The sequence below is a fragment of the Ochlerotatus camptorhynchus genome, unplaced genomic scaffold (assembly GCF_037179485.1).
Source record: "Ochlerotatus camptorhynchus isolate MF236.1 unplaced genomic scaffold, CSIRO-AGI_Acam_v1.1 ptg000274l, whole genome shotgun sequence".
NCBI classification, from domain to species: Eukaryota; Metazoa; Arthropoda; class Insecta; order Diptera; family Culicidae; genus Ochlerotatus; species Ochlerotatus camptorhynchus.
Window position 1 is genome coordinate 6842621 of NW_027040763.1, and position 24555 is coordinate 6867175.

The 24555-nt window shown below is 44.6% G+C and overlaps 2 protein-coding genes across 2 annotated transcripts; both read right to left on the minus strand.

Moving 5' to 3' along the window:
* Positions 1-5871: 5871 nt before the first annotated feature.
* Positions 5872-13961, minus strand: LOC135705677 (fatty acid synthase-like). The gene is made up of 6 exons (XM_065227455.1): positions 13377-13961; positions 11367-13322; positions 10889-11309; positions 8686-10830; positions 8279-8628; positions 5872-8225 (listed from the first exon to the last, which is right to left on the minus strand). The coding sequence occupies exons 1-6, from the start codon at positions 13814-13816 to the stop codon at positions 6539-6541; spliced, it is 6999 nt and encodes a 2332-aa protein (XP_065083527.1). The 5' UTR covers positions 13817-13961; the 3' UTR covers positions 5872-6538.
* A 2346-nt stretch (positions 13962-16307) lies between these two features.
* LOC135705676 (fatty acid synthase-like) lies at positions 16308-23716 on the minus strand. Its single transcript, XM_065227454.1, has 6 exons — positions 23224-23716; positions 21200-23164; positions 20720-21140; positions 18516-20663; positions 18109-18458; positions 16308-18057 (listed from the first exon to the last, which is right to left on the minus strand). Exons 1-6 carry the CDS (start codon positions 23655-23657, stop codon positions 16374-16376), a joined length of 7002 nt encoding a protein of 2333 aa, XP_065083526.1. The 5' UTR covers positions 23658-23716; the 3' UTR covers positions 16308-16373.
* Between the last annotated feature and the right edge of the window lie 839 nt (positions 23717-24555).

Genomic DNA, 24555 nt, shown 5'->3' on the forward strand with positions numbered 1-24555 from the left:
CTTCGGACCGTACTGTTCTTTGATCCACGGAAGAACATACTTAAAATCCCAATGTAGACCTCCGTGTTGACCTTGTCACCTTCTGGAATGAACACCGGGTCTATTTTTTTGCCATCGGAAGCCACCAATCCAAACACCATAATGCTAGCAGGATGCTTTGTCAGATACACGTTCTTGTGCTTGTCGGCCACGTCTTTTACCGGAAGAGAACTAATATACCGGTCGGTTCTGGAATTTGACGGTAAACATGCTCTTGTCGGTGAACAGGATTACCGGATTTTTTCGCTTAAGGAAGTTCAAGATTTTCTTACATCGTTCGACTCGTAGCTCCCGGATGCGGTTGGTAATCATGTGAGTTTTTTTTTCCGTGCCCTCCACTTCGCCCCGCAATCTTCCTTTACGATCTTCCGTGCCGTAAAGTCACTGATCCCGTGTTCCTTTGCCATTTTCCTTATTAAACGCGGACTGGATTCACCCGAATCTTCCTTTTGATAGCAGCGATAACCCTCGGAACCCGAGCTGACCACGGACCACCTTTGGCCACCTTCGCGAATAGTTGTCTTTTCTTTTCTCGGTCTAAAACCCTTTTGACGGTCCACCGGACACACCCACGGCGATTGAAATGCCTTTTTGCGACATTTGCGCGTGGGACAAATCACCAATACGCTGCCACTTCGTCATGGTGCAACTGTCAAACTGAGTAAATCGTTTTATTTTATACACAGCCTACTACTGTATGAGCTATAGGTTACGTGCATGCAAAAAAACCAAGGCATTGTATGCACAGGTGAACGGGAACCTTATTTGTACGATGGTGCAAACATTATCACGCATAAATACGGTACTTATCCTGATCCGACATCCCTCAGGATTGCACCTGCATCACAATGTTACACCAATTGCATGGCTGCTTATCTTCAATTTTTTGATCGTCCCACACTTCCAAGATCCTGCTCCACTTGGTCTAACCACCTTGCTCGCTGTGCTCCTCTGCGTCTTGTACCGGCCGGATTCGAGGCAAACACCATTTTTGCGGGATTGTTGTCTGGCATTCTTAAAACATGTCCCGCCCGCGGATACAGGGTTCGCCATAGAGTTGCGCCAACTCATGGTTCATCCTTCGCCTCCATACACCGTTCTCACATACCCCGCCAAAGATGATCCTAAGCACTCGTCATTCGAAAACACCCAGTGCTTGCAGGTCCTCCTCGAGCATCGTCCACGTCTCGTGCCCTTAGAGAACTATCGGTCTGATCAGTGTCTTGTACATGGTACATTTAGTACGGAGGTAAAGTTTACCCGACCTCAGGGTTTTGTTGAGTCCACAGTAAGCACGACTTCCGGCAATAATACGCCGACGAATTTCTTTGCTGCAGTTGTTATCCGACGTCACCAATGATCCGAGGTACACAACAGATAACAGCTAACAGATACTTTGAACGTATTCACCTTTACTCCAACCTTCTCTGCTTCACGTTTCAGCCTGAAACAAACGTTCTTCCGACAATTTACACGTCGTCAGCGAAGCAGATGAACTGGCTGGACTTATTGAAGATCGTGCCCGCAACGTTTCATAACACCTTCTAGCGCAATGTTGAACAGGAGGCAGGAAAGACCATCGCCTTGTCGAAGTCCTTTGCGAGTTTCAAACGAGTCCGATAACGCACCCGATATCTTCACGCAGCACTGTACATCATCCATCGTAGCCCTGATCAAGCTGGTCAGCTTCCCGGGAAAACCGTTCTCGTCCATAATCTTCCATAGCTCTTCACGGTCAATAGTATCATAAGCAGCCTTGAAATCGACGAATAGGTGGTGCGTAGGGACTTGATATTCACGACTCTTTTGGAGAATCTGCCGCAACGTAAAATTTCGTCCGTTATCGATCACCCGTCCACAAAACCGGCTTGATAACTTCCCACAAATCTGCTTGCTAGCGGCGATAAACGGCGAAAGATGATCTGGGAAAGCACTTTGTAGGCCGCGGTAAGAGTAGTGATCGCTCGATAGTTCTCACATTCTAGTCTGTCACCTTTTTTATACACTGGGAATATTACTCCCTCTTTCCACTCCTCCGGTAGCTGTTCTGTATCCCAGATCCTGACTATCCTGACTTATCCATTTTGATAAGTTCCGCTCCGATATCATCTTTCCCAGCTGCTTTGTTGTTCTTGTGGGAGCTGGCATGCCCCCCTCATCCGCTGTACCGCCTTGGCCCTCCGCCACTGTACCGTTCAGATGTTCATCGTAGTGCTGCTTCCATCTTTCAATCACCTCACGTTCGTCCGTTAAGATACCCCCTTCCTTATCCCGACACATTTCGGCTCGCAGCACAAAGCCTTGGCGGGATGCGTTGAGTTTCTTGTAGAACTTACGTGTTTCTTGAGATCGATACAGCTGCTCCAGCTCTTCCAGGCGGCGCTTCTTATCCGGGAAAATATGGGTTTGCTGTCTTCGCTTCTGTTTATATTGCTCCACATTATGACGGGTTCCTTGCTGCGTTCTTATCGTCCAAAACCGTCTGACACTCTTCGTCGAACCAATCGCTGCTCCAGCAGTCCTCAAGAGGGGCATCAGTGAGCTCTCCCTCATCCGGCAACGCTGCGTTGAGGCATTGCACGTACTCAGTTGCGACTTCGGGCAGCTCCAGTCGCTCCAGATTGTACCAACGCCCGCAAATGTTGTTGGCACCGGAAAGTTTTTGGTGCACCTTGACCATTAGAAGGTAGTGGTCCGAATCGATATTTGCGTCGCGATAGGCCTGACGGCGATAATGTCCGAGAAGTGCCTTCCGTCGATCAAAACATGGTCGATTTGCGATTCTGTCTGCTGCGGTGATCTTCAGGTGTACCGATATGGGAGGCAGCGATATGAGAGGCAGCGAAATCGATGAGTCTAAGGCCGTTGGCGTTCGTTAGCTGGTGAGCGCTGAACTTTCCTATAACCGGTCTGAATTCCTCCTCCTGGCCGACCTGAGCGTTAAGATCACCGATGACGATTTTGACGTCATGGCTTGGGCAGCTGTCGTATTCCCGTTCCAGGTACGCGTAAAAAGCGTCTTCATCGTCATCGTCACTTGCTAAGTGAGGGCTGTGCACGTTGATTATGCTGATATTGAAGAAACGGCCTTTGATCCCCAACTTGCACATTCTGCTATCGATTGGCCACCACTCAATCACGCGCTTCCGCCCATCACGATGAAAGCTGTAACCAGCTCATGTGTATTGCCGCAGCTCTAGTAGATGGTATAACCATCCCTATACGTATGTACCGACGATCCCTTCCAGCAAACCTCCTGCAGCGCTACGATGTCGAACTTGCGGACCCTCAATAAATCGGAAAGAATGCGGGTACTTCCCAAGAAATTGAGAAACTTGCAGTTCCATGTTCCGAGTTTCCAATCGTTAGTCCGTTTCCGTTGCTTGGGTCTATGCCGATTGTTCCGGTCCGCATTTACATTGCTTGCTTCCTATACTTTTGTTTTTTACGGCTGGCTTGTAGGGCTTGCACCAACCCCCACAGCACTGTTTAGAGTCCCACGCTGGCCCAGGACTTTGATTAGCCGCTCCTAACATGGAGAACAGACGCCGTTTTGAGCCGCACCTCCATGGTAAACAGACGCTCGAAGACTGCACTCTCCGGAGAGAGGAGTTCTTCCCCCCCTCCCCTTCCCTGTAAGCATACGACCAAGGTCCCACCGGGGTTGGCTACCCGATCTTCCCTATGGTTACTCGTACCCCATAAGATAGGATAAGATGCTAAGGACCGCTAGTGGGGTCTATTTTATACCTGCAGATACGCGAAGTATCAATGGTACGCATTGTCCACCCGTTTACTCAACAGTGCACTTAATTCAACGCACTTTTATTCAACCGAAATGTCATTAGTTTCAATACGAAAAGGTATACTGTCTTGGACGAAGTTGTTGAACTGGGTTGGATCAACAAGCTTGTGCCATTGGATCTAGGTTCCATTGAGAACCATGCCGCTAGAGGCGCTTCGCTTTCATATTACTTATGACGGGTGCTATAATATATGACATTCGGGTCCAACATAGAATATCTCCGGATTATGGCCATATAAAAGAATACTGTCTTCGGCAAAGTTGTTTAGATGACCAAGTACTTTCGGATGCTGGTCATTATAGATCAGAGTCCTCTCACTACGTGGTGCTAGTGAGCATACAAACTTCCTGAATAAGCTGTATCTTGAAATCTTGGCTATATATAAGGTTACTGTCTCCAGCTAAGTTGTTCAGATGACCATGGTATTCCGGATGGTGATCATATTAGCTCAGAACTCTCTCACTACTTGGCGCTAGCGTACATGCAAACTTGCTGAATATGCTATGTCTCAAAGCTTACCCCGTATAGTATGTTTCTGTGCAAAGTGAGTATCTTCGGAACAGTGGTGACGTGTACCCAGAGGCCAAAAATCGATGCTGGACGCCGTTTTGGAAACAGATGTCCGTCATATCTGTTTTAGAAAAACTATCAAATATCCTTCAATATGGATATTTCCGGAACGGAGACGACTTGCAGGGGTCGAAAATTGATGTAGGATGCCATTTTTGAATCCAAAATGGTGGCCATTGGTTTTAGAAATACTGTCAAATACCCAACAATATCCAGATTTGCTACATTATGCATTGAATATTTCCTCACCTTTTCCAGAGCGTCTTTAAAGCTTTCGGCGGTATAGTGCATGAAATTCTATATGGAGATAGTTCTTACTCCATGAGCGGAAATTTGAACACCAACATATCTGTTGCTCCTTTTTCCTCGCACAACTATTTCTACAATTAAAACAATGTGGCTAATTTCTGATGAATTTGACATGAAAATGGCAGTGAACATTTGTTTTTACCTGTTCAACACCTTTTCACTTCAAAATATTAATGTTAAATGAGGAACCAAATAGTTATTTACGAGGTAGGATCTTAGCTTGAAACTAACAGACTCTATGAAGATGACGTGTTGAGAACCACTCGTTCAATTTATTTTTGTTCTGTCTTTTATTATCAACAAAAAACTGTAAGTTTTTGACATTTTCACAGAACATACATAAGGGAACATAATAATACATATATATAATCTTAACCATTTGCATGAATAATATCAAATTGATTGTCAAGCTGTTCCACGTTCACGGTATTTTAATTTTTTGTAAGAACTAAACGGACGCCAAAGGGATGGTCACTCCAGTGTGCCAGAAACAAGCTTGGGCACACCTGGGCACAGTCATTGGCACTGTTTGGCACACATGGTTACAATTTTTCCGATCTTTAAAGTTACTGGCAGCACTGAACTGCGCAGTGTGAATATGTCAAAATTTGTTATTGATGTTGCCCCAATATAATCAAATTATTTTCAAAACACAAACGTAAATCTCCACCAAGTCTCGCCATGGATTCTCCTAAATCGAATTGTCAGCGCACATCCTGATGCCTGTCCGAAGAACTAGGTACATCATTTTGCGCCAGACTGCGTACAATCATTCCACAGCAAAACAAAAATCCGTCATTTTCGCTGCGCGGCCTACTTCGATCAGTCATAGACAAGCCTGCACAGCCAAAAAACTAATTTTGATATTACATCCAAGAGGATGCACTTCAATCATGTCGAAAATCTCATGAAATGTTTATGGCCACAAAAATAAACAAATGCAGTGAAAGTAGCGTAATGTCAGTTTATGCACTATATTAATGATAATCTTGTCATTTTCGACACGATTGAAGTGCATCCACTTTGATGTGATATCAAAATTATTGTTTGCTGTTTGTCATTGTTGTGATAAAATTGGTTTTATTGTCAGACGTACAACAATCTATTTACCCTATTTTATTTTTGTTTTGTGCATTAACCTGAAACTAACAAAACCACACGCAAACGAAAAATTTATTACAATGAATGTTAGTTCCACTTCCTTTCATCCTCTGTTCATGAACATCGCAGCGAATGTTAGAAGTTGACCTTGCAAGTGATGTCACGGTTTTTTTGTCTTTTTTGTTTCGTGTAAAATCTACGCTTTCGACTATACCAGTAAGCTTTTTATGTATAACATGGTAGAACGACGCACACACTTGCCTCGAATCTCTCCAGCAGAAAAAGCATACGAAGTCGAGTATGAGAGGAACTGAGCGCTTCCTGTTTGCTTTTAGGCTATCCATAATCAGAAGCATGGAGAGAGCAGTGGAGAAAGCGCAGGTTTGATAATCGCAACGTTCGTGGTTCGAGTCCAGTCGGCAAATTTCCTTGTGTGTTTTCGGCATAATTCATTTCACTCACTAATACACTCCACATTTTTCGGTCTCCAATTTTATTGCATTGAACCGCAGCTAGGTATATCGCATCCTCGATTCATGCGGTCTCCACTAACATCCTCTGATGATGAATCCCTCATAATTGTAAGCGAATCTTACATCCCCCGGTTGGGTGTATTTAATGAAAATAAATAATTTGATAAGCTTAACTTCAAAAAAAAAAACCTTTTAATCGATGATACAAAAAAAAACATTGTTCCAAACGACAACAATAGATTACAAGTTCAAGTCATTAATCATTTTCACCGTATCGGGATTCTCCAACATCGTCGCATGAGTTCCCTCCACCATTCGAAGCGTGATAAGTCCCGTCGTATAATTGGATAGCCCGTAATCGTCTTCAATATCCGAAAAAGGCGCCTCAGTCGGTCGAACCAGCATGATCGGTAGATCCAACGGTTGATCCTCATCCAGGTTTAACAGTGCCGCCATCTTGATTCTTTTGCACAGAGCTTTCGTCATCTTTCTTGTATAATCTGCAGAGTACGCACTCTGCTTGATTCCTAGCTCGATAAGCTTCTCTATCTGACCTTCGAACGATGGAATCTCCAAAATAGAACTTACTTTCTCACCAGGTTGATCGGGAAATACAATAGCAATCGATACGAGCACAACCAACTTCTGAATTTCCACATCAGTTGGATTACCGTGCAGTTGTTTCTGCGACCAAAGTTTCAAGTACTTCGGAGCCCCATCCAGCAGGAGAAGTTTCCCACGAATTCCTCTTGTCTGCAGACATCTCACAATCTCTATTCCCACCAGCGAACCAAAGGAATACGCTGCAATGGCAAAGTCATCGTAGCCATTGAGCAGAACACGACACAGTTCATTCATAATGCGCTCAACAATTGCTGGAACGGTCTTGCACTCCAGAGTTCCAAATAACTGAAGGATGTAAACTGGAGCCTTCACTTGCTCTGCTATCAATTTCCATACATCACCAGCAACGCCTTCAACGCCAGGAATCAAAAGAATGGGACGACCTTCATCACTGGCAGATGGCAATCGCAAGAGCGTCGTTTCACTAGTTTCCTCATTGCCTAGATTTCTCAGTAGCATCTGCATACCGATAACCAAGCCTTCCCCTTCATTGTCATTTTTATATTTATCATCGTGCTTCATTTCTTCGACCATCTTCATTAATTTCGCAAACGACAACGTCCTCAACTCCTGCGGGGTCAGCACCATGTCGAAGTCTCTCTCCAACACCTGCTTGATTTCGACCGCCATTAACGAATCCATTCCTATATCGGCCAGAGTACTCTCCATCGACACCGACTTCAAATCTCTGATGCTCATGATATTCATCACTGCCTCGATGATGTTCTTCGATCCACTTCCCATCCGCTTCTCCGCAACGACCATACTGGCCACCAAAGGATCCTCGCATGTCAACAAATAGTCCATCTCCTGCAGGCATGATGAAATTCTTTGTTGCAGAGTTCCACCGATTTCCAGATCAAGCTTATCTTCAGCCATATCGGCGACCAGCCCGACCTCTCCAATCGCTCCCCACTGAATTGCTTTTCCAGGGAGGCCTTCTGCACATCTTCGTTCAATTATTTGCTCCATTACGGAATTGGCCATGCCGTAGTTGCTCTGACCAGCATTTCCTCGACCACAGGAAACGCTAGAGAACACTACAAAGTGTTTCAGCTGAGGGCACATTTGACGGCTCACTTTGTCAAAGTACTCGGTAGCCTTCGCTTTCGGTGCCATACATTCCACGAACTTTTCCACAGACTGATTCTCCAATATGGCGTCACGCAACTGCACTGCCAGGTTGAAGATTGCGGCTACCGTACCTAATCGAGACGCTTCGTTCAACAGCGCACGACACCCGTCCAAAGTGGTGATATCCGCAGTGCAGACATGGGTGTGAACTCCGTAGCTATTCCAAATCCTGGAAATGAGATTGTGAATCAGTGGCCTCTAAATAAAAGGAATTTTACTCACTTGATTCGGTATTGTTGATACGGTTTCGTAATTCCACGACTAGAGCTGAAGACCAGCTTCTTGCAGCCTCGAAGCACCAACCAATCAGCCAACTCCAAACCGAATCCTCCCAAGCCTCCGATGATTATGTACACTCGATCTGGATTGCAATAGACTTTTGGGAAGTAAGAAATGGGCAACGTTTCAACATCAGTTTCGTTTTCACGAAGCTTGATCACAATTTTGCCGGTATGCTTGCCACTTGCCATGAATCTCATTGCCTTCGTTAAATCACCAGCATCAAACACAGATGTTTTCAATGGTTTGATAACTCCCGTTTGAATTGCGTTTTGGATTCCAGCATTCAAAATCTGAAATGAAATACGCGTTTAACACAAGTAACCATGATGTATGCTGTCCTTACAAACCTTCTTCATTACCACAGAATCTCTCATTGCTAAATCCAGCATAACACTCGAGAATGTAATTCCTTTTTTAAATAATTCCATGGACAACTGAGAATCTCTCGCCATATCATATTTGCCGATTTCCAAAAAGTGACCACCCTTTGCCAGACACCTAACCGAAGCCTGTAACTTCTCTTCGGCCAACGAATTCAACACATAATCCACACCTCTTCCGTTGGTTCTCAGTTTGATCATCTGTTCAAACGACGTATCTCTTGAATTTCCAATGTTCTCCCGCTTCAGTGCAGGAAACTCACTCAAAAGAAACTTGACCTTCTCCTGCGTACCAACTGTGGTAAACACTTCCATACCGTATGCGAAGGCCATGTTGATTGCCGCCAGTCCTACTCCTCCACTACCAGCGTGGATCAACACTGACTGTCCCTTCCGGACGTGAGCATATAAAGTGAATGACATCAATACCGTACCGTACACAATTGGAACGGTACATGCTTCTTCCAAGCTCCAGCTATCCGGGATGTCCCAGACTAGATAAGGATCAGCATTAACCACTGTTGATAATGCTCCAAATGGCAAAACTCCTATCACTCGTCTACCATCATCCATTACACCAGCATATTCATAGCCGAGTTCACATTCCTCTTCCAATCGATTGAATGAACTCACATCCGATGACAATCTACCAGTAGCGACCATGATATCTCGGAAATTCAAGGTACAGTACGATACATTCACCTTATTTGGTATCTCATTCCACTCATTGAAAGCTCCAGTGAACCACATCATTGAAGACAGATCTCCTTTCGTAAGACTATTTGCGTAGCAATGCTTGGACACAGGCTCAGTTATCGCTAGCTTTGGCAGCAGTGTGTGTCGATAACTGCCCCAAACGCCATTCCGTAACACGTTGAATGCTAAGCCCAAGTTCAACTGATTCTTGTAGAATGGGTCGTTCAACGTGAATTCTGGAGCCTTTGGATCATCGATTAGCACGCATCGGATAGAGTGCATTTTCGGCTCCTTGCGAATGCAGTTTACCAGACCAATGATTCCCGAAACAGAAGCGTTCTGGGAGTACAAAATTGTAGACCGAAGCTTAGAAAACTGCTTCAGCTCCGCTAACCAGCTCATATCAGTTGAATCCACTCGAATAACTGCTGATGTGTGGTTGTGATCCTTGCTCTTCCGTTGCAAGCAAATGAAGCATTCCTGATCTACTTGGAACGAAGCCACCAAGTTGAACTCCTCTGGTTTACAAAATTCATCACGCTTACAGCCAATCTTTTCACGGACAATTATGAATCCAGTTTCCTCAAGGCTTCCATCCGCCTCTTTAATAAATTCTGCATTATTCATTTTGCTATCTAGTACTACGATCAATTGATTGGATTGGTCGGACAATCGCCCTTTTATTACTGTGACGTTGTCCAACTCCATTTCATTGACACTCAAAAGTGTCAGGTTCGATTGAACCAAAGGAAGGTCCGCAATGGCTTCTCCAAACAGCTGCACGATTGGTCGATGGCTCTCATCGTAGATTTCTGTAACGTTAACTGTCAAAGTGGGAACATTCTCCAGGGCCAGCTGAACAATCATCCGGATGGCTTCCGATGAAGAGACCTGTTCTCCAGCATGATATGGAACAAATTGATAAGTCTCCAAAACAGGAATGCCGGGAGGGCTCCTACGTCCGATGCTGCTAGCTCGAAGGTTGCAGATGGCAACAGCTCCACACACCGAAGTGTTCGTATCAACGCAACTCCTCATAGTGAAAAACTCGCAATCGTCTCCGCTTTTCTCAATCATTGACATATGAGCTCTTGGTGAGATGGAAAGCTTCTCAATCGCTGTCGGAACCATCAAAAGCCGGCTGTCAGCTGAAATGATGCCAACTTGAAGCAAGCAATCCAGAAATGCAACCCAATTATCTTTCCATTGAATCCTAGCCATTGTTCCATCGGATCTGGATTCTCGAACCGATTTAAATAGCCCCGAGTAATAGTATCCTCTTAGACGTAATTCCTTGTAAAAGTCCTTCGTTGGAAGCACCACTGCAGAGCTCGTTGTATCACTGAAATCATTACTGATGCATTCCTTCAATGACCTTACGTATCCAGTCACAACAACTGAGTCTCCTTCCATGATCTGAAAATAAACTATCTCACTTTAATATTCCATCAACGAAATCACTCAGTGTCAATACCTCAAAAAATCCTGTCACAGTCTGAATTGAAACTGTAAACTGAATGGTCTGGCCTTTGGTCATAGTTGTAGCTCGCAAGAATCTTATATCTTCGAATTCTACCGCAAAATCCTCGAGATCATTATGTTCAAGATAAGCGACATGTTCCCAAACCAGTTTCAGATAACCCGTAGCCGGGAACAATACTCGTCCATCGATGTTATGACCTTCTATGTACTTGAAGTCTTGGTTGTTCAGGGAAATATTGATGGTAGACACTTTGCACTTGTTGGTTTGTTCCCAGCTATATTTTACAACGGAAGCATCTTCACGGTGGTCCCACCGAATCAATGGAGAGATCATTGGTGTTCCTCGTGATACTGGAAACTGAACCTTTGGGTACAGCTGCGCAATGTCTAGGTTCTGTGAAGCCAGGTGTAAGCTACAATGAAAGACAAAAATAGAATAGAATCAAAGTGGAAGATTTCGTTCATCTTACTGGCCGATTTTGCTCAAAAGTAGACCCACTGCATCGGTAGATTCTGAACCTGAAGGAAGGTAGCTTGAGTTGTGATTCAGCATTCGAAGAATGTTCTTGCAGGACAACGAGCAACCAAATTCCACGACGTGTGTATTTCTGGGAATCTTTTCGAACAGGTTGACGATGGATGATGCTTCGTGCAAAATAGGCGAATTAAAAATTGAAGATGATTGTGGTAATATTCCAGTTATCCACTTCTTAGTTGGAGCAACGACGTTGGATAAAATGGTATTCTCGGTGTGGTGCAGTTTGTTAGACAGCGATGCATGTTCAGACCGCAAATTAAGAAAAGACAAAATCCCTGCTGAAAAGCCAGATGATGTCACCTGTTGCACTTGGTCGATGACAAGCTTTTCGGTGCCAGCTATGATACCAAAAGTAGCTGCATCATCTATGAGAATATTCTTCGAAGGAAGTTGGTTTAACTTGGAGTTCATTCGAACAAAGGCGGAATAATCACAAACTGCTTGACAGTCCGAATACACTAGTCCATGCCAGAAAGCTAGTCTAAGGACCTGTTCGAGATTCAAACTACGGTCGATGTAAGCACAGGTGAACTGTCCCACCGAATGACCTCCGTACAAATCGAATTCGACTCCAATCGAGCTCAGCAGATCAACGATCGACAATTGAAGGACAGTCGATCCAACCATGTTGTACAGGATACTCTTATTACCTGAGAGCTTTTTGTTCAGGTCAAACTTCAACGATTGGAGGACACCATTGCATTTAGTGAGAGTTTCTTCCACCACAGGAAACCGCTTAAGCACATCCAGTTCCTGTCTCCATTTGAGGTTGATTCCTCCAAAAATTGCAACAACTGGAAGTGGCTCAATTTTAACTCGCTCGATACGGGATGCTTCTAGAATTGCTAATTTTTCACCATCTTTACGATAGACTCCAAATCCTCGATAACGATGTCCTGGAATACCTTGCTTTTCAACATTGCACAAAAGTGCAATGAATTCAGCATCCAAGGGACGCTGAGTGATATCTTGAAACATATACTCAATAGCTTCTCTAGTTCTTCCCGACCACACAACCAACCGCGGGAGATCATCTTCCGGTACGCCGTGATTCTTTTTCTCCTTCAAATTGCGACAGAGCAAAGCGTGGGCGTTTGCCCCTCCAAATCCAAACGAGTTGATACCAACCAGTGGACCCGATAGTGGTATTGTATCAGTTACCACCTTTAATCGACCTTCAACCAACGAAGGAATGTCTGGTCTGCACTCAGTGAAGTTGATATTCGGAGGAATCAAGTCATTTTCCATAGCGATGATGCACTTTGCTATCGAACACACTCCTGCTGAGCCTTCCGTATGGCCTATACTGGATTTCACCGAACCTACGGGCAAAGGTCCATCCCTTCCAGCGCAGTACACTTTATCTAAAGCGTCACATTCTTCAGGATCTCCCACAACAGTTCCTGTACTGTGAGCTTCAACGTAATCTACCTCCGTAGGACTGATTTTCACTTCCTTGTAGAACTCTTGCAGCAACTGCTGCTGAACTAATCCGGACGGGTAGGTTATTCCCTCGGTTTTGAAACCATCGCAGTTCGTTTTGGAGTGGATGACGTGAGCATAGATACGCTTTGCGGCCTTGGCCTTCTGTAGAAACACTGCGCAAACTGCTTCCGATCGTGCGTATCCCGTAGCATCCTTATCGAATGGCCGGCAGAAACCATCCTTTGCCAACACACCCAACAATGCAAACTGATATGTGATGAAAGGATGAAGCGTTAGATTGGCACCTGTCACAATTGCTGAATCACAATCTCCATTCATCATGCTCCGATAAGCGACATCAAAGGCATACATTGAACTGCTACAGGCAGTATCAATCACGAAGCTGGGTCCTTTCAAGTCCAGCGTATATGAAACTCGATTCGCGATGAGTGACTTGTTGAAACTATAAAAGAAGCCTATGTTACAAAGAATTCATCTAAACGAATCGGAATCTTACGCGTTCAAACCCATCCCTTTCTCGGCATGACCCAGTGAATTGTAGTACATCTGTGCACCAGCTTCCGAAAAGCATACTCCGCAAAACACGCCCGTCCGCGATCCACGCAAACTTTCCGGATTTACTCCCGCATCCAGTATAGCTTCGAAAGCATGCTCGAGCGTCATCCACTGCTGCGGGTCCATCGTATCCCGTTGTCGTCGATTGTACCCGAAGAACTCCCGGTCGAATTTCTCCAAATTGTTGATCTTTCCGAGCCGCCTTGGAATGGCTTGCATCGCATGGCTAAATCGGGTTTCCTTATCATCCACCAGGTCACGTTTCTCGTACAAATTGCGAGCAAAATCGCGCATATTATCCGACTGCGGAAATCGTCCGGCTATACCCGAAATTACCACACTTTCACCGGTACCGACAGAAAGAATTTCACGCGACGGCATTTTCGATGGGCTCACAATAACGCTTCGTAGCACACTGCTTAAGAAATCAACTAAGCTTTGATTATTCTGCGCAGCTCAATTTATAGTGATCGATGTCGACTAGCCTGTGACCCAGAATGACCCGATAAATGGAATTTGAAATTTTAATATAGGCAATTTGGTGCGATTAGAAGCTATTTTGCACTTACGTTCCATCGTATATGCATCATAAAATGTTGCATATCGACTGGCCCATAGAACGAATCCTTGAAGCTATCAATTTAGGATATCCTGGTTATGCTCAGCTTTAAAACTGATACTGGTATTGATGCCGCTTATTTTTCTTTGGGGGTCGGTGGACAAATAATTCGATGTTCGAATTTTGGGTGACCAGATTCGACCCTGTACCGACTGTTGACTAAGAAAGAGTGTGGATGCCGCAGTGGTGGTCGTGTTGAATGAATCCATTTATCATCAAAACAAGTAAAATTCAACAGCAATGGCAATCGCAAGGAACCAACGTGATCCAATATTTTCGATATAAATTTATTTCAAAAAAATATGCGCATCATGGAAAGGAATTATGTTCCCCAATCGGAGAATTAAAACGTTGTTATTGTTCAATGTTTGAATGGGAATGGGGTTACTTTTTCTAGTTTTACTTCAAAGCCATGAAGTTCCTCTGAAATAGTTTATTTAACTGATGGACATTAAAAAAATAAAATAAACAACATTCATTGATCGAATTTAAAATTACCAGCAGAGCAGTTCCAAGCAAAATGACCATCTTCGATTTGCATGAAATTTGGCATGGGTGTTTGTCATGGGCAATCATTCAAATTTTTGCTAAAATTAGGCTATTTTGAATCTTGTATATTTTTAACGACGTCTTTGACATCTCCAATCAATTGTAGCATGAAAATGTCACTTCTGTTCTAAATGACGCCTGAGACAAAGTTGTATTTCAAGAAACAAGCAAAACAAAAGTAACACTTCCGTGAACCACCGCTCTTCAGATTGCCAACCACATAGACATGTTCATTATCCATCGTATCCCATTGAAATCGGTCTAGCCAAAATGTGCATCAAAGTTCTCGCCGCTGCATCGTGTGTGCATTCATCTAGTTTCCAGATCATCCACCAGATCTTGCTCTTTCATATAGACTGTACGGCCATAGAGGTAACTGGCTACGGCTGGTACGGCTGTGGACTACGACACTTTCACCCGATCCATTTCTCGCGATGGCATTTAACGGTTCAATTTTGATCGTCAACAGGCACCGCTTAGTCATTTTATAGTAGCCACAGTCACGTGCTGACCCAGGCAGACCCAGCAATTAATTCCGAATTGGGAATTCAAGTGGAGGTGCCTCACTTCGATCGGCGCTCGTGTACACGAAGAGTGTATCAATTGAATGCATTATTGGATGTTGACTATGAAGTGGCCTGGATATGACGCAAATCTTTTGTGTATGGAAGTGTGTAAGTAGGAACGGTATTCGTTAATGTGGATGTTAAAGGATCACTTACTACCAGGCTACATGGGGCCAAAGGTCATGCTGTCAGTAGAATTTTGTTATTTGTTGAAGTCGGACTTTTTGTTTGCATTTCAAAATATATCAAAAATTGAGCCAGGCACACAGTGCAGATTTTCTGCTTGCAAAAATATCATAGGAAACGTCATGATGAATAATCATGAATGCGGAAATTTCCTGGGGTCACATTTACTTCAAGATAACATGCAAAGGGCGACGGTTTCGTCGTATGGAGCCTATTTTTATTGCATGCGTTTAAAACAATGAGGTCAAAACGCTTCAGCTAACTATTTTCCCATCAAGTAATTAAGGTACGATTGATGTATATGGGGCCTCCCTTAAATCAGTTGGTAAAGATGCAGCTATAAAGCAAGACCATGCTGGAGGCGGCTGAGTTCGATTCCGATTCGAATGAGTTGCAAAAATGATACAGGCTTAGAAAACTCTCTAATAACAACTGTGATAGTGCACAAAGAACACTAAGTTGAGAGGTGGTGAAAAGTCCCAGTGGGGACGTAATTAATCCAAAATAAGAAGATTTATAAAATAACCTGAGCTGTAGCCAATTTCATAGGAATCGATATGGAAAAGATACAGAATCTCTATCATTTTCATTGGCGACTAGTAGCGCACCTGACGCTTTTGCGAAGTAGTCAAATGTTTTACAGTTCCCCAGTTCCTTTGCCCTTTCACTTTTGTTCTGTTATTCTAGACTAGAGATATACATTTGTACCACATCGTTAATTTTATGAAGTGACATTAGCGTTTTTCGCCGCTGTTATTAGTTCAATATAATTGAACAGCTGAATAATGGATGTGAAGTAGGGAAGCAACTGCATTTGTAACTTTTTCACAGCACAAAGTTTACTATAAGTAGCTGAAAATGTTAACTGAACTCAACCCTAAGGTTTTCGAAGATGTTGGTTTAAACACACCGATGCAATATATCTAGTTTATTTTTATTTATCGATGCACGCTTCAACAAACGTATAATATTGAAATACAAAAATCCTCTCAGCACAATGTTAAACGCCCTTAGCATATTACATAAAACCATTGATCATCTCCACGAGCGTGGGATTTTCCAACATGGACGAGTGGGTTCCTTCTATCATCCGAAGCGTGATCTCACCCGTCGTGTAGTTGGAGAGCCCATAATCATCCTCAATATCCGAGAACGGAACCTCAGTCGGTCGAACCAGCGTAATCGGAAGGTCCAGTGGCTGATCTTCGTCCAAGTACAAATACACTGCCATCTTGATTCGCTTGCACAGAGCTTTCGTCATCATTCTAGTATAATCAGCAGAGTATGTACTCTGTTCAGCGCCCAGTTCGATCAGCTTCTCTATTTGGCCGTCGAACGAAGGAACTTCCATGATGGCGAACATTTTCTCTGCCGGTTGATCCGGGAACACCATAGCAATCAACACTAGCATAATCAGCTTCTGGATTTCCTCATCCGGTGGATTTTCACCCAGCTGCTTGGCAGACCACAGCTTTAAGTACTTCGGAGCACCATCTACTAAAAGAAGCTTTCCTCGAATTCCTCTCGTCTGTAGGCATCTCGCTATCTCGATTCCCACCAGCGCGCCAAACGAATACGCTGCAATTACAAAGTCATCGTAGCCATTGAGCATAACACCACAGAGCTCACCAATGATGCACTCAACAATTGCTGGAATGTTGTCACACTCCACCGCACTGCACAACTGAAGTATGTATACTGGAGCATTCACTTGCTCTGCTATCGTCTTCCACACATTACCAGCAACGCATTCAACGCCAGGAATGAACAGAATTGGACGACCTTCATCACCGGCAGATGGCAAACGCAAAAGCGTCGTTTCACTAGTTTCCTCATCGCCTAGATTTCTCAACAACATCTGCATACCGATAACCAAACCTTTACTCTCTCCCGACTCCTTATCTTTCGCAGCTTGCTTCTTATCTTCTTCCATCTTCAGTAATTTCGCAAACGACAACGTCCTCAACTCCTGCGGAGACAACACCATATCAAAGTCTCTCTCCAACACCTGCTTGATTTCGACCGCCATCAACGAATCCATTCCTATATCGGCCAGAGTACTCTCCATCGACACCGACTTCAGATCCCTGATGCTCATGATATTCATCACTGCCTCGATGATGTTCTTCGATCCACTTCCCATCCGCTTCTCCGCAACGACCATACTGGCCACCAAAGGATCCTCACATGTCAACAAATAGTCCATCTCCTGCAAACATGACGAAATTCTTTGCTGCAGTGTTCCACCGATTTCCATATCAACCTTATCCTCAGCCATATCGGCGACCAGCCCGACCTCTCCAATCGCTCCCCACTGAATTGCCTTCGCTGGAAGACCATCCGACCTTCTTCGCTCGATGATTCGCTCCATTATGGAATTGGCCATGCCGTAGTTGCTCTGACCAGCATTTCCTCGACCACAGGAAACGCTAGAGAACACTACAAAGTATTTCAACTGAGGGCACATTTGACGGCTCACTATGTCCAAGTACTCGGTAGCCTTCGCTTTCGGTGCCATACATTCCACGAACTTCTCCACCGACTGATTCTCCAGGATGGCGTCACGCAGCTGCACTGCCAGGTTGTAGATTGCGGCTACCACACCAAATCGAGACGCTTCCTTCAGCAGCGTACGACACCCGTCCATAGTGGTGATATCCGCTGTAGTGATATGGGTGTGAACTCCGTAGCTATTCCAAATCCTAGAAATACGATTTTGATTCAATGCACTTTTGAAAAAAAGTCATACTCACTTGATTCGATATTGTTGATACGGCTTCGTAATTCCACGACTAGAGCTGAATACCAGCTTCTTGCAGCCTCGAAGCACCAACCAGTCAGCCAACTCCAAACCGAACCCTCCCAAGCCTCCGATGATTATGTACACTTGATCTGGATTGCAATAGACTTTTGGGAAGTAAGAAATGGGCAACGTTTCAACATCAGTTTCGTTTTCACGAAGCTTGATCACAATTTTCCCGGTATGCTTGCCACTAGCCAGGAATCTCATTGCCTTCTCCAAATCACCAGCGTCGAAAACGGTCGTTTTCAGCGGCTTGACAACTCCATCTCGTATTGCCGTGCGAAGCAATTCATTTACATTCTAGAATACAACAAGAATCATCAACCAATTGTCATGCTTTCAATTTTCGATACATACCTTCTTCAGCTCTGGGCACTCTCTCATAGCTGCATCTAGCATAACGCTTGTAAACGTTATTCCTTTCTTGAAAAGCTGCATGGACAGTCGAGAATCCCTGGCCATATCATATTTACCGATTTCCAAAAAGTGACCACCCTTTGCCAGACACCTAACCGAAGCCTGTAACTTCTCTTCGGCCAACGAATTCAACACATAATCCACACCTCTTCCGTTGGTTCTCAGTTTGATCATCTGTTCAAACGACGTATCTCTTGAATTGCCAATGTTCTCCCGCTTCAGTGCAGGAAACTCATTCAAAAGAAACTTGACCTTCTCCTCCGTACCAACTGTGGTAAAGACTTCCAAACCGTATGCGAAGGCCATGTTGATTGCAGCCAGTCCTACTCCTCCACTACCAGCGTGGATCAACACTGACTGTCCCTTCCGGACATGAGCACTTACGGTGAACGCCGTCAATACCGTACCGTACACAATTGGAACGGTACACGCATCCTCCAAGCTCCAACTATCCGGGATAGTCCAAACTAGATACGGATCAGCACTAACAACCGTTGATAATGCTCCGGCTGGCAGTACTCCTATCACTCGTCTACCATCATCCATTACACCCGCATATTCATAACCGAGTTCACATTCCTCTTCCAACCGATTGTACGAACTCACATCCGATGACAATCTACCCGTAGCGACCATCACATCTCGGAAATTCAAGGTACAGTACGATATATTCACCTTATTAGGTACCACATCCCATTCATTGAAAGCTCCAGTGAACCACATCATGGAAGACAGATCTCCCTTGGTAAGACTATTTGCGTAGCAATGCTTGGACACAGGCTCAGTTATCGCCAGTTTTGGTAGCAGTGCGTGTCGATAACTGCCCCAAACGCCATTCCGTAACACATTGATCGCTAAGCCCAAGTCCAACTGATCCTTATACAATGGATCGTTCCGGGTAAACTCAGGAGCTTTGGGATCATCGATAAACACGCATCGGACAGTTTGCATTTTGGGCTCCTTGCGAATACAGTTCACCAGGCCAATGACCCCCGAAGCCGAATCGTTCTGAGAGTACAGAATCACTGGTCGGAGCTTTACAGTTTGCTTCAGTTCCGCTAGCCAGCTCATTTCGTTTGAGTCCACTCGGATTACTGCTGGCGTGTCGTTGAGGACCTTGCTCTTCCGCTGCAAACAAATGTAGAATTCTTCCTGATCTACTCGGAACGTAGTCACTAAGTTAAACTCCTCCGGGACACTGAATTCGTCATGCTTGAAATCAACCCTTTCTCGAACAATTACGAAACCACCTTCCGCAAGAGTAGCGGCAGCGTCTTTGAGAAAACTGGGATCGGTCCAATTGTTGTCAGTGATCAAAAACAATAGATTGGATTGATCAGATAATTTATCCAACTTTACGTTAACATTATCCAGTTCCATTTCTGTTTTAGCAAGCACAGTCAAGTTGGATTGGACCAAAGGAAGATCCGCAATGGCTTCTCCAAACAGGTGTGCCACAACCGGGACTCGTTCGCTGTGAATTTCGGTCACATTTATAGACAAAGTGGGGGCATTCTCCAAAGCCAGTTGAACACACATCCTGATAGCTTCCGAGGCGGAAACTTGTTCATCAGAATGGTATGGCACAAATTGATAGGTCTCGAGAACCGGAATACCTGGAGGATTCCTACGTCCTACGCTACTGGCCCGAGGGTTTGAAATCATTATGGCTCCACAAACCAAAACGTTGGTTTTTGAACAACTGTTTAGTGTAAAGAACTCACATTCGTCTCCCTCACGCTGCATCATTGCCATGTGAGCTTTCGGTGATATAGAAAGCTTCCCAATTGCTGTCGGAACCATCAGTGATCTACTGTCGATGGCAACAATTCCGACCTGCAACAAACAATCCAGCAATGCTACCCAGTTTCCTCTCCATTGAATCTTTGCCATTGTTCCGTCAGATTTTGCTTCCAACACCGACTTGAAGAGTCCTGTGTAGTAGTATCCTCTCAGACGAAGTTCTTTGTAAAAGTCCCTTGTCGACAAGGTGACTGCAGAACTGGTTGCTTCATTGATAATTGGATAGTTCGAATCCTTTAAAAATCTGGCGTACCCCGTTACAACAACTGTGTCACCTTCCAGAATCTGAAATGGAAGATATGTCAAGAATTTTCAAATGACTCATTAACAACAGAACATACCTCAAACCATCCTGAAGACTCCTGGATCATAACGCTCAGCTCAACCGTTTGATCTTTGGTAAGAGTGGTAGCCCGCAAGAATCTAATGTCTTCAAATTCAATTGGATAGTCATTAACATCGCGATGTCCAAGATAAGACAACAGGTCCCAAACAAGGTACAAATATCCGGTAGCCGGGAACAGTATACGCCCATCAATGCAATGACCTACGATGTGCTTGTAGTCCTGATTAGACATATTGATCTTGAAACGTAACAAGTTGGACTTGGTGGTTTCATCCCATGAATACTTAACAACGTAAGCATCTTCACGGTGATCCCAACGAATCAACGGCGAAAGCATGGGTGTCCCACGTGACACGGGAAACTGAATCTCCGGATATAACTTGGCAATGTCTAGCTTCTGAGATGCCAGATATAGACTAAAACGAAAGGATACAAATAGCTTGAATTTGAAAGTGAAACGTTTCATTTAACTTACTGGCCAATTCTGCTCAACAATCGGTTGACTGCATCGCTAGATTCCGCGCCTGAAGGAAGGTAGCTTGAATTGCGATTTAGTGTTCGAAGTATTTTCTCGCATGTCAGCGAGCCACCCAGCTCCATCACATGGGTGTGACTGGGAATTTTCTCCAATAAGTTTACAATCGACGACGTATCGTGAATTTTTGGTGAATGGAAAATCGAAGATGTCTGAGGCAATTTCGCAGTTATCCACTTCGGAGATGGCAGGACGACTCTAGACAAAACGGTATTCACAGTCTGGCGTAGCTTGTTGGCCATGGATATGTTTCTGGCTGGTTCAGAGTGTAAATTGAGGAAAGGTAATTCCTCAGCAGCAAATCCGGATGACTTTAGTTGACGGACCTGTTCGGCTACAATCTCTTTAGTAGCGGTCAGGATACCAAATGTAGCTGCATCATCCTTGGTGACGTTTTTCATAGGAAGTTCGTTTAACTTGGAACTCATTCGAACGAAGGCGGTATGATCGCAAACCGCATGACAGTCCGAATACACCAGTCCATGCCAGAAAGCAAGTCTGAGGGCCTGTTCGAGATTCAAACTACGGTCGATGTAAGCGCAGGTGATTTGTCCCACAGAATGACCTGCGTAGGAATCGAATTGGACTCCAATCGAGCTCAGCAGATCAACGATCGACAATTGAAGAACAGTCGATCCAACCATGTTGTACAGGATGCTCTCCTTACCTGAGGGCTTCTTGTACAGGTCGAACTTTAGCGATCGAAGAACTTCGCTACAATTGACGAAGGTGGCCTCCACTATCGAAAACTGTCTCAGCGCATCTAACTCCTGTCTCCAATTAGTATTCACTCCTCCAAAAACTGACACCACAGGAAGAGGCTCCAGCTTCACTCGATCAACAAACGATCCTTGCAAGATAGCTGGGTTCTTGCCATTCTTTTTGTAAATCCCGAACCCCCGATAACGATGACCTGCGATTGCCTGTGCTTCAACATTATAAAGAAGAGCAATGAATTCAGCATCCAAAGGACGCTGAGCGATGTCCTGAAGCATGTAGTCAACAGCTTCTCTAGTTCTTCCAGACCATATGGCTAACCGTGGAAGATCATCCTCGGGAACGCCGTGGTTCTTTTTCTCCTTCAAATTGCGACAGAATAGAGCATGGGCGTTTGCACCTCCAAAACCAAACGAGTTGATTCCAACCAGGGGCCCCGATAAGGGCAGCGCATCGCTAACTACCTTCAAGCGACCCTCCACCAACGAAGGAATAATCGGTCTGCACTCGGTGAAGTTGATATTCGGAGGAATCAAGTCATTTTCCATAGCGATGATGCACTTTGTTATCGAGCATACACCTGCTGAGGCTTCCGTGTGGCCAATGCTGGACTTCACGGAACCCACGGGTAGCGGCTGGTCTCGTCCAGTACAGTAAACCTTATCTATAGCATCACATTCTTCTGGATCTCCCACAAATGTTCCGGTGCTGTGAGCTTCAACGTAATCCACCTCCGTAGGGCTGATTCCTACCTCATCGTAGAACTCTGTTAACAGCTGCTGTTGAACTAACCCTGACGGATAGGTTATCCCCTCTGACTTGAACCCATCGCAGTTTGTTTTAGAATGAATAATGTGACCGTAGATACGCTTTGCGTACTTAGCCTTCTGCAGAAATACAGCACAGATCGCTTCCGATCGCGTGTAACCAGTAGCGAATTTGTCGAACGGTCGACAGTAACCATCCTTCGCCAGCACTCCCAACAATGCAAACTGGTACGTAATGTAAGGATGCAGGGTAAGGTTGGCTCCCGTAACGATCGCCGCATCACATTCACCGTTCATAATGCTCCGATATGCCACATCCAACGCGTACATTGAACTGCTGCAAGCCGTATCGATCGCGTAGCTGGGTCCCTTCAAATCCAACAAATATGAAACCCGGTTTGGAATCTGCGACTTGGAACACCTTGAAACAAACAACTATGAGCACTAATTCCCACTACACTGTGAAATGTCACTTCTTACCCCAATAGACCTAGCCCTTTGTCAGGACGTGCCTTGTAGTACATGCAAACTTCAGTTTCCGAAAAACAAACACCACTGAACACGCCCGTTCGCGAACCACGAATGGTCTGCGGATTCACTCCCGCGTCAACTATGGCTTCATAGGCATGCTCGATTGTCATGCGCATCTGCGGATCCATCGTGTCCCGTTCATAGCGGCTGATCCCGAAGAATTCCGCATCAAAGTTCTGCAGATTGTTGATCTTCCCGGTACGCCGTGGCACATCTGCCATCTCGTGCCTCCATCGGGTCTCCAGATCGTCCACTAGGTCTCGCTTATCGTAAAGGTTGCGAGCAAACTCACGCACGTCGTTCGATTGCGGGAACCGACCGGATATTCCGGTCAGCACGATACTTTCTTCCGATCCGACCGAAAGGATTTGACGCGACGGCATTTTGAAAACGATTTCGATTACACCACACGGAGAAAGCGATGGAAATGTTACCGATAGTTGTAAGCGATTAGTGCTGAATGGATCTATCGCGGCTCAATTTATAGTGGCCGTCCGGTCACGTGATTACCCCCAAAGTGACCTGATAATTGATTCAGAATTTGTAATTTTCATATGGCAGTGCTTACCTCTGTGTGCCACGCGCAAAATTATCGATAGAAAATGATGTACGTACTTGAAAACTGCATACAATGGCAAGTAGCTAGCTAGAATGCATTAACACTCATTGCGTATTCAAAAATTGGCAGGTATGCCGTGGCCCACATGTGAGCATGCGACACTTGCAGCTGTTGTGGCAGGTCCGGAAAGGGCATTGCCGTTTACAGAATTTGGAGAATTTGAACCATTTCGGTGAACGTTCTGGGGAGCTCCGGATAGCATCTCCAGCTGAGAGACGTTTTAGATATGGGAGGGTTTTATCATTGGTTGGATCAAATCACATCCGTTACAAGTCACGAATTACCGAAATAAAATCACACCCACATATTTTTTTTTAAATTCAACGGTCCCAGAATAACAAAATTTGAAATTCTATTTAATTTTAATTACTTGTTCTAGGAGTATTTTAGATTCCAATACCTTAATTCGAAGATTGTGTTGAATGTTCACTAGGCCAAATGGTAATTTAGCCGACCGGTCATTAGGTCAAACAATCGTTAAGCCGAATGGTAACTAGGCCAAATGGTCACTGGGCCGAATTTCGGATAATTATTTCTTAACATTTTCTCGTCTGAAAAAGAGAATACGCAGCAAATAATAGAAGGATAGATAAGGCTAGTTCATATTGAACTCAAAGCACATTTAATTATTTCGTCTCATGTTAGGAAAAAGAAAAATCTAC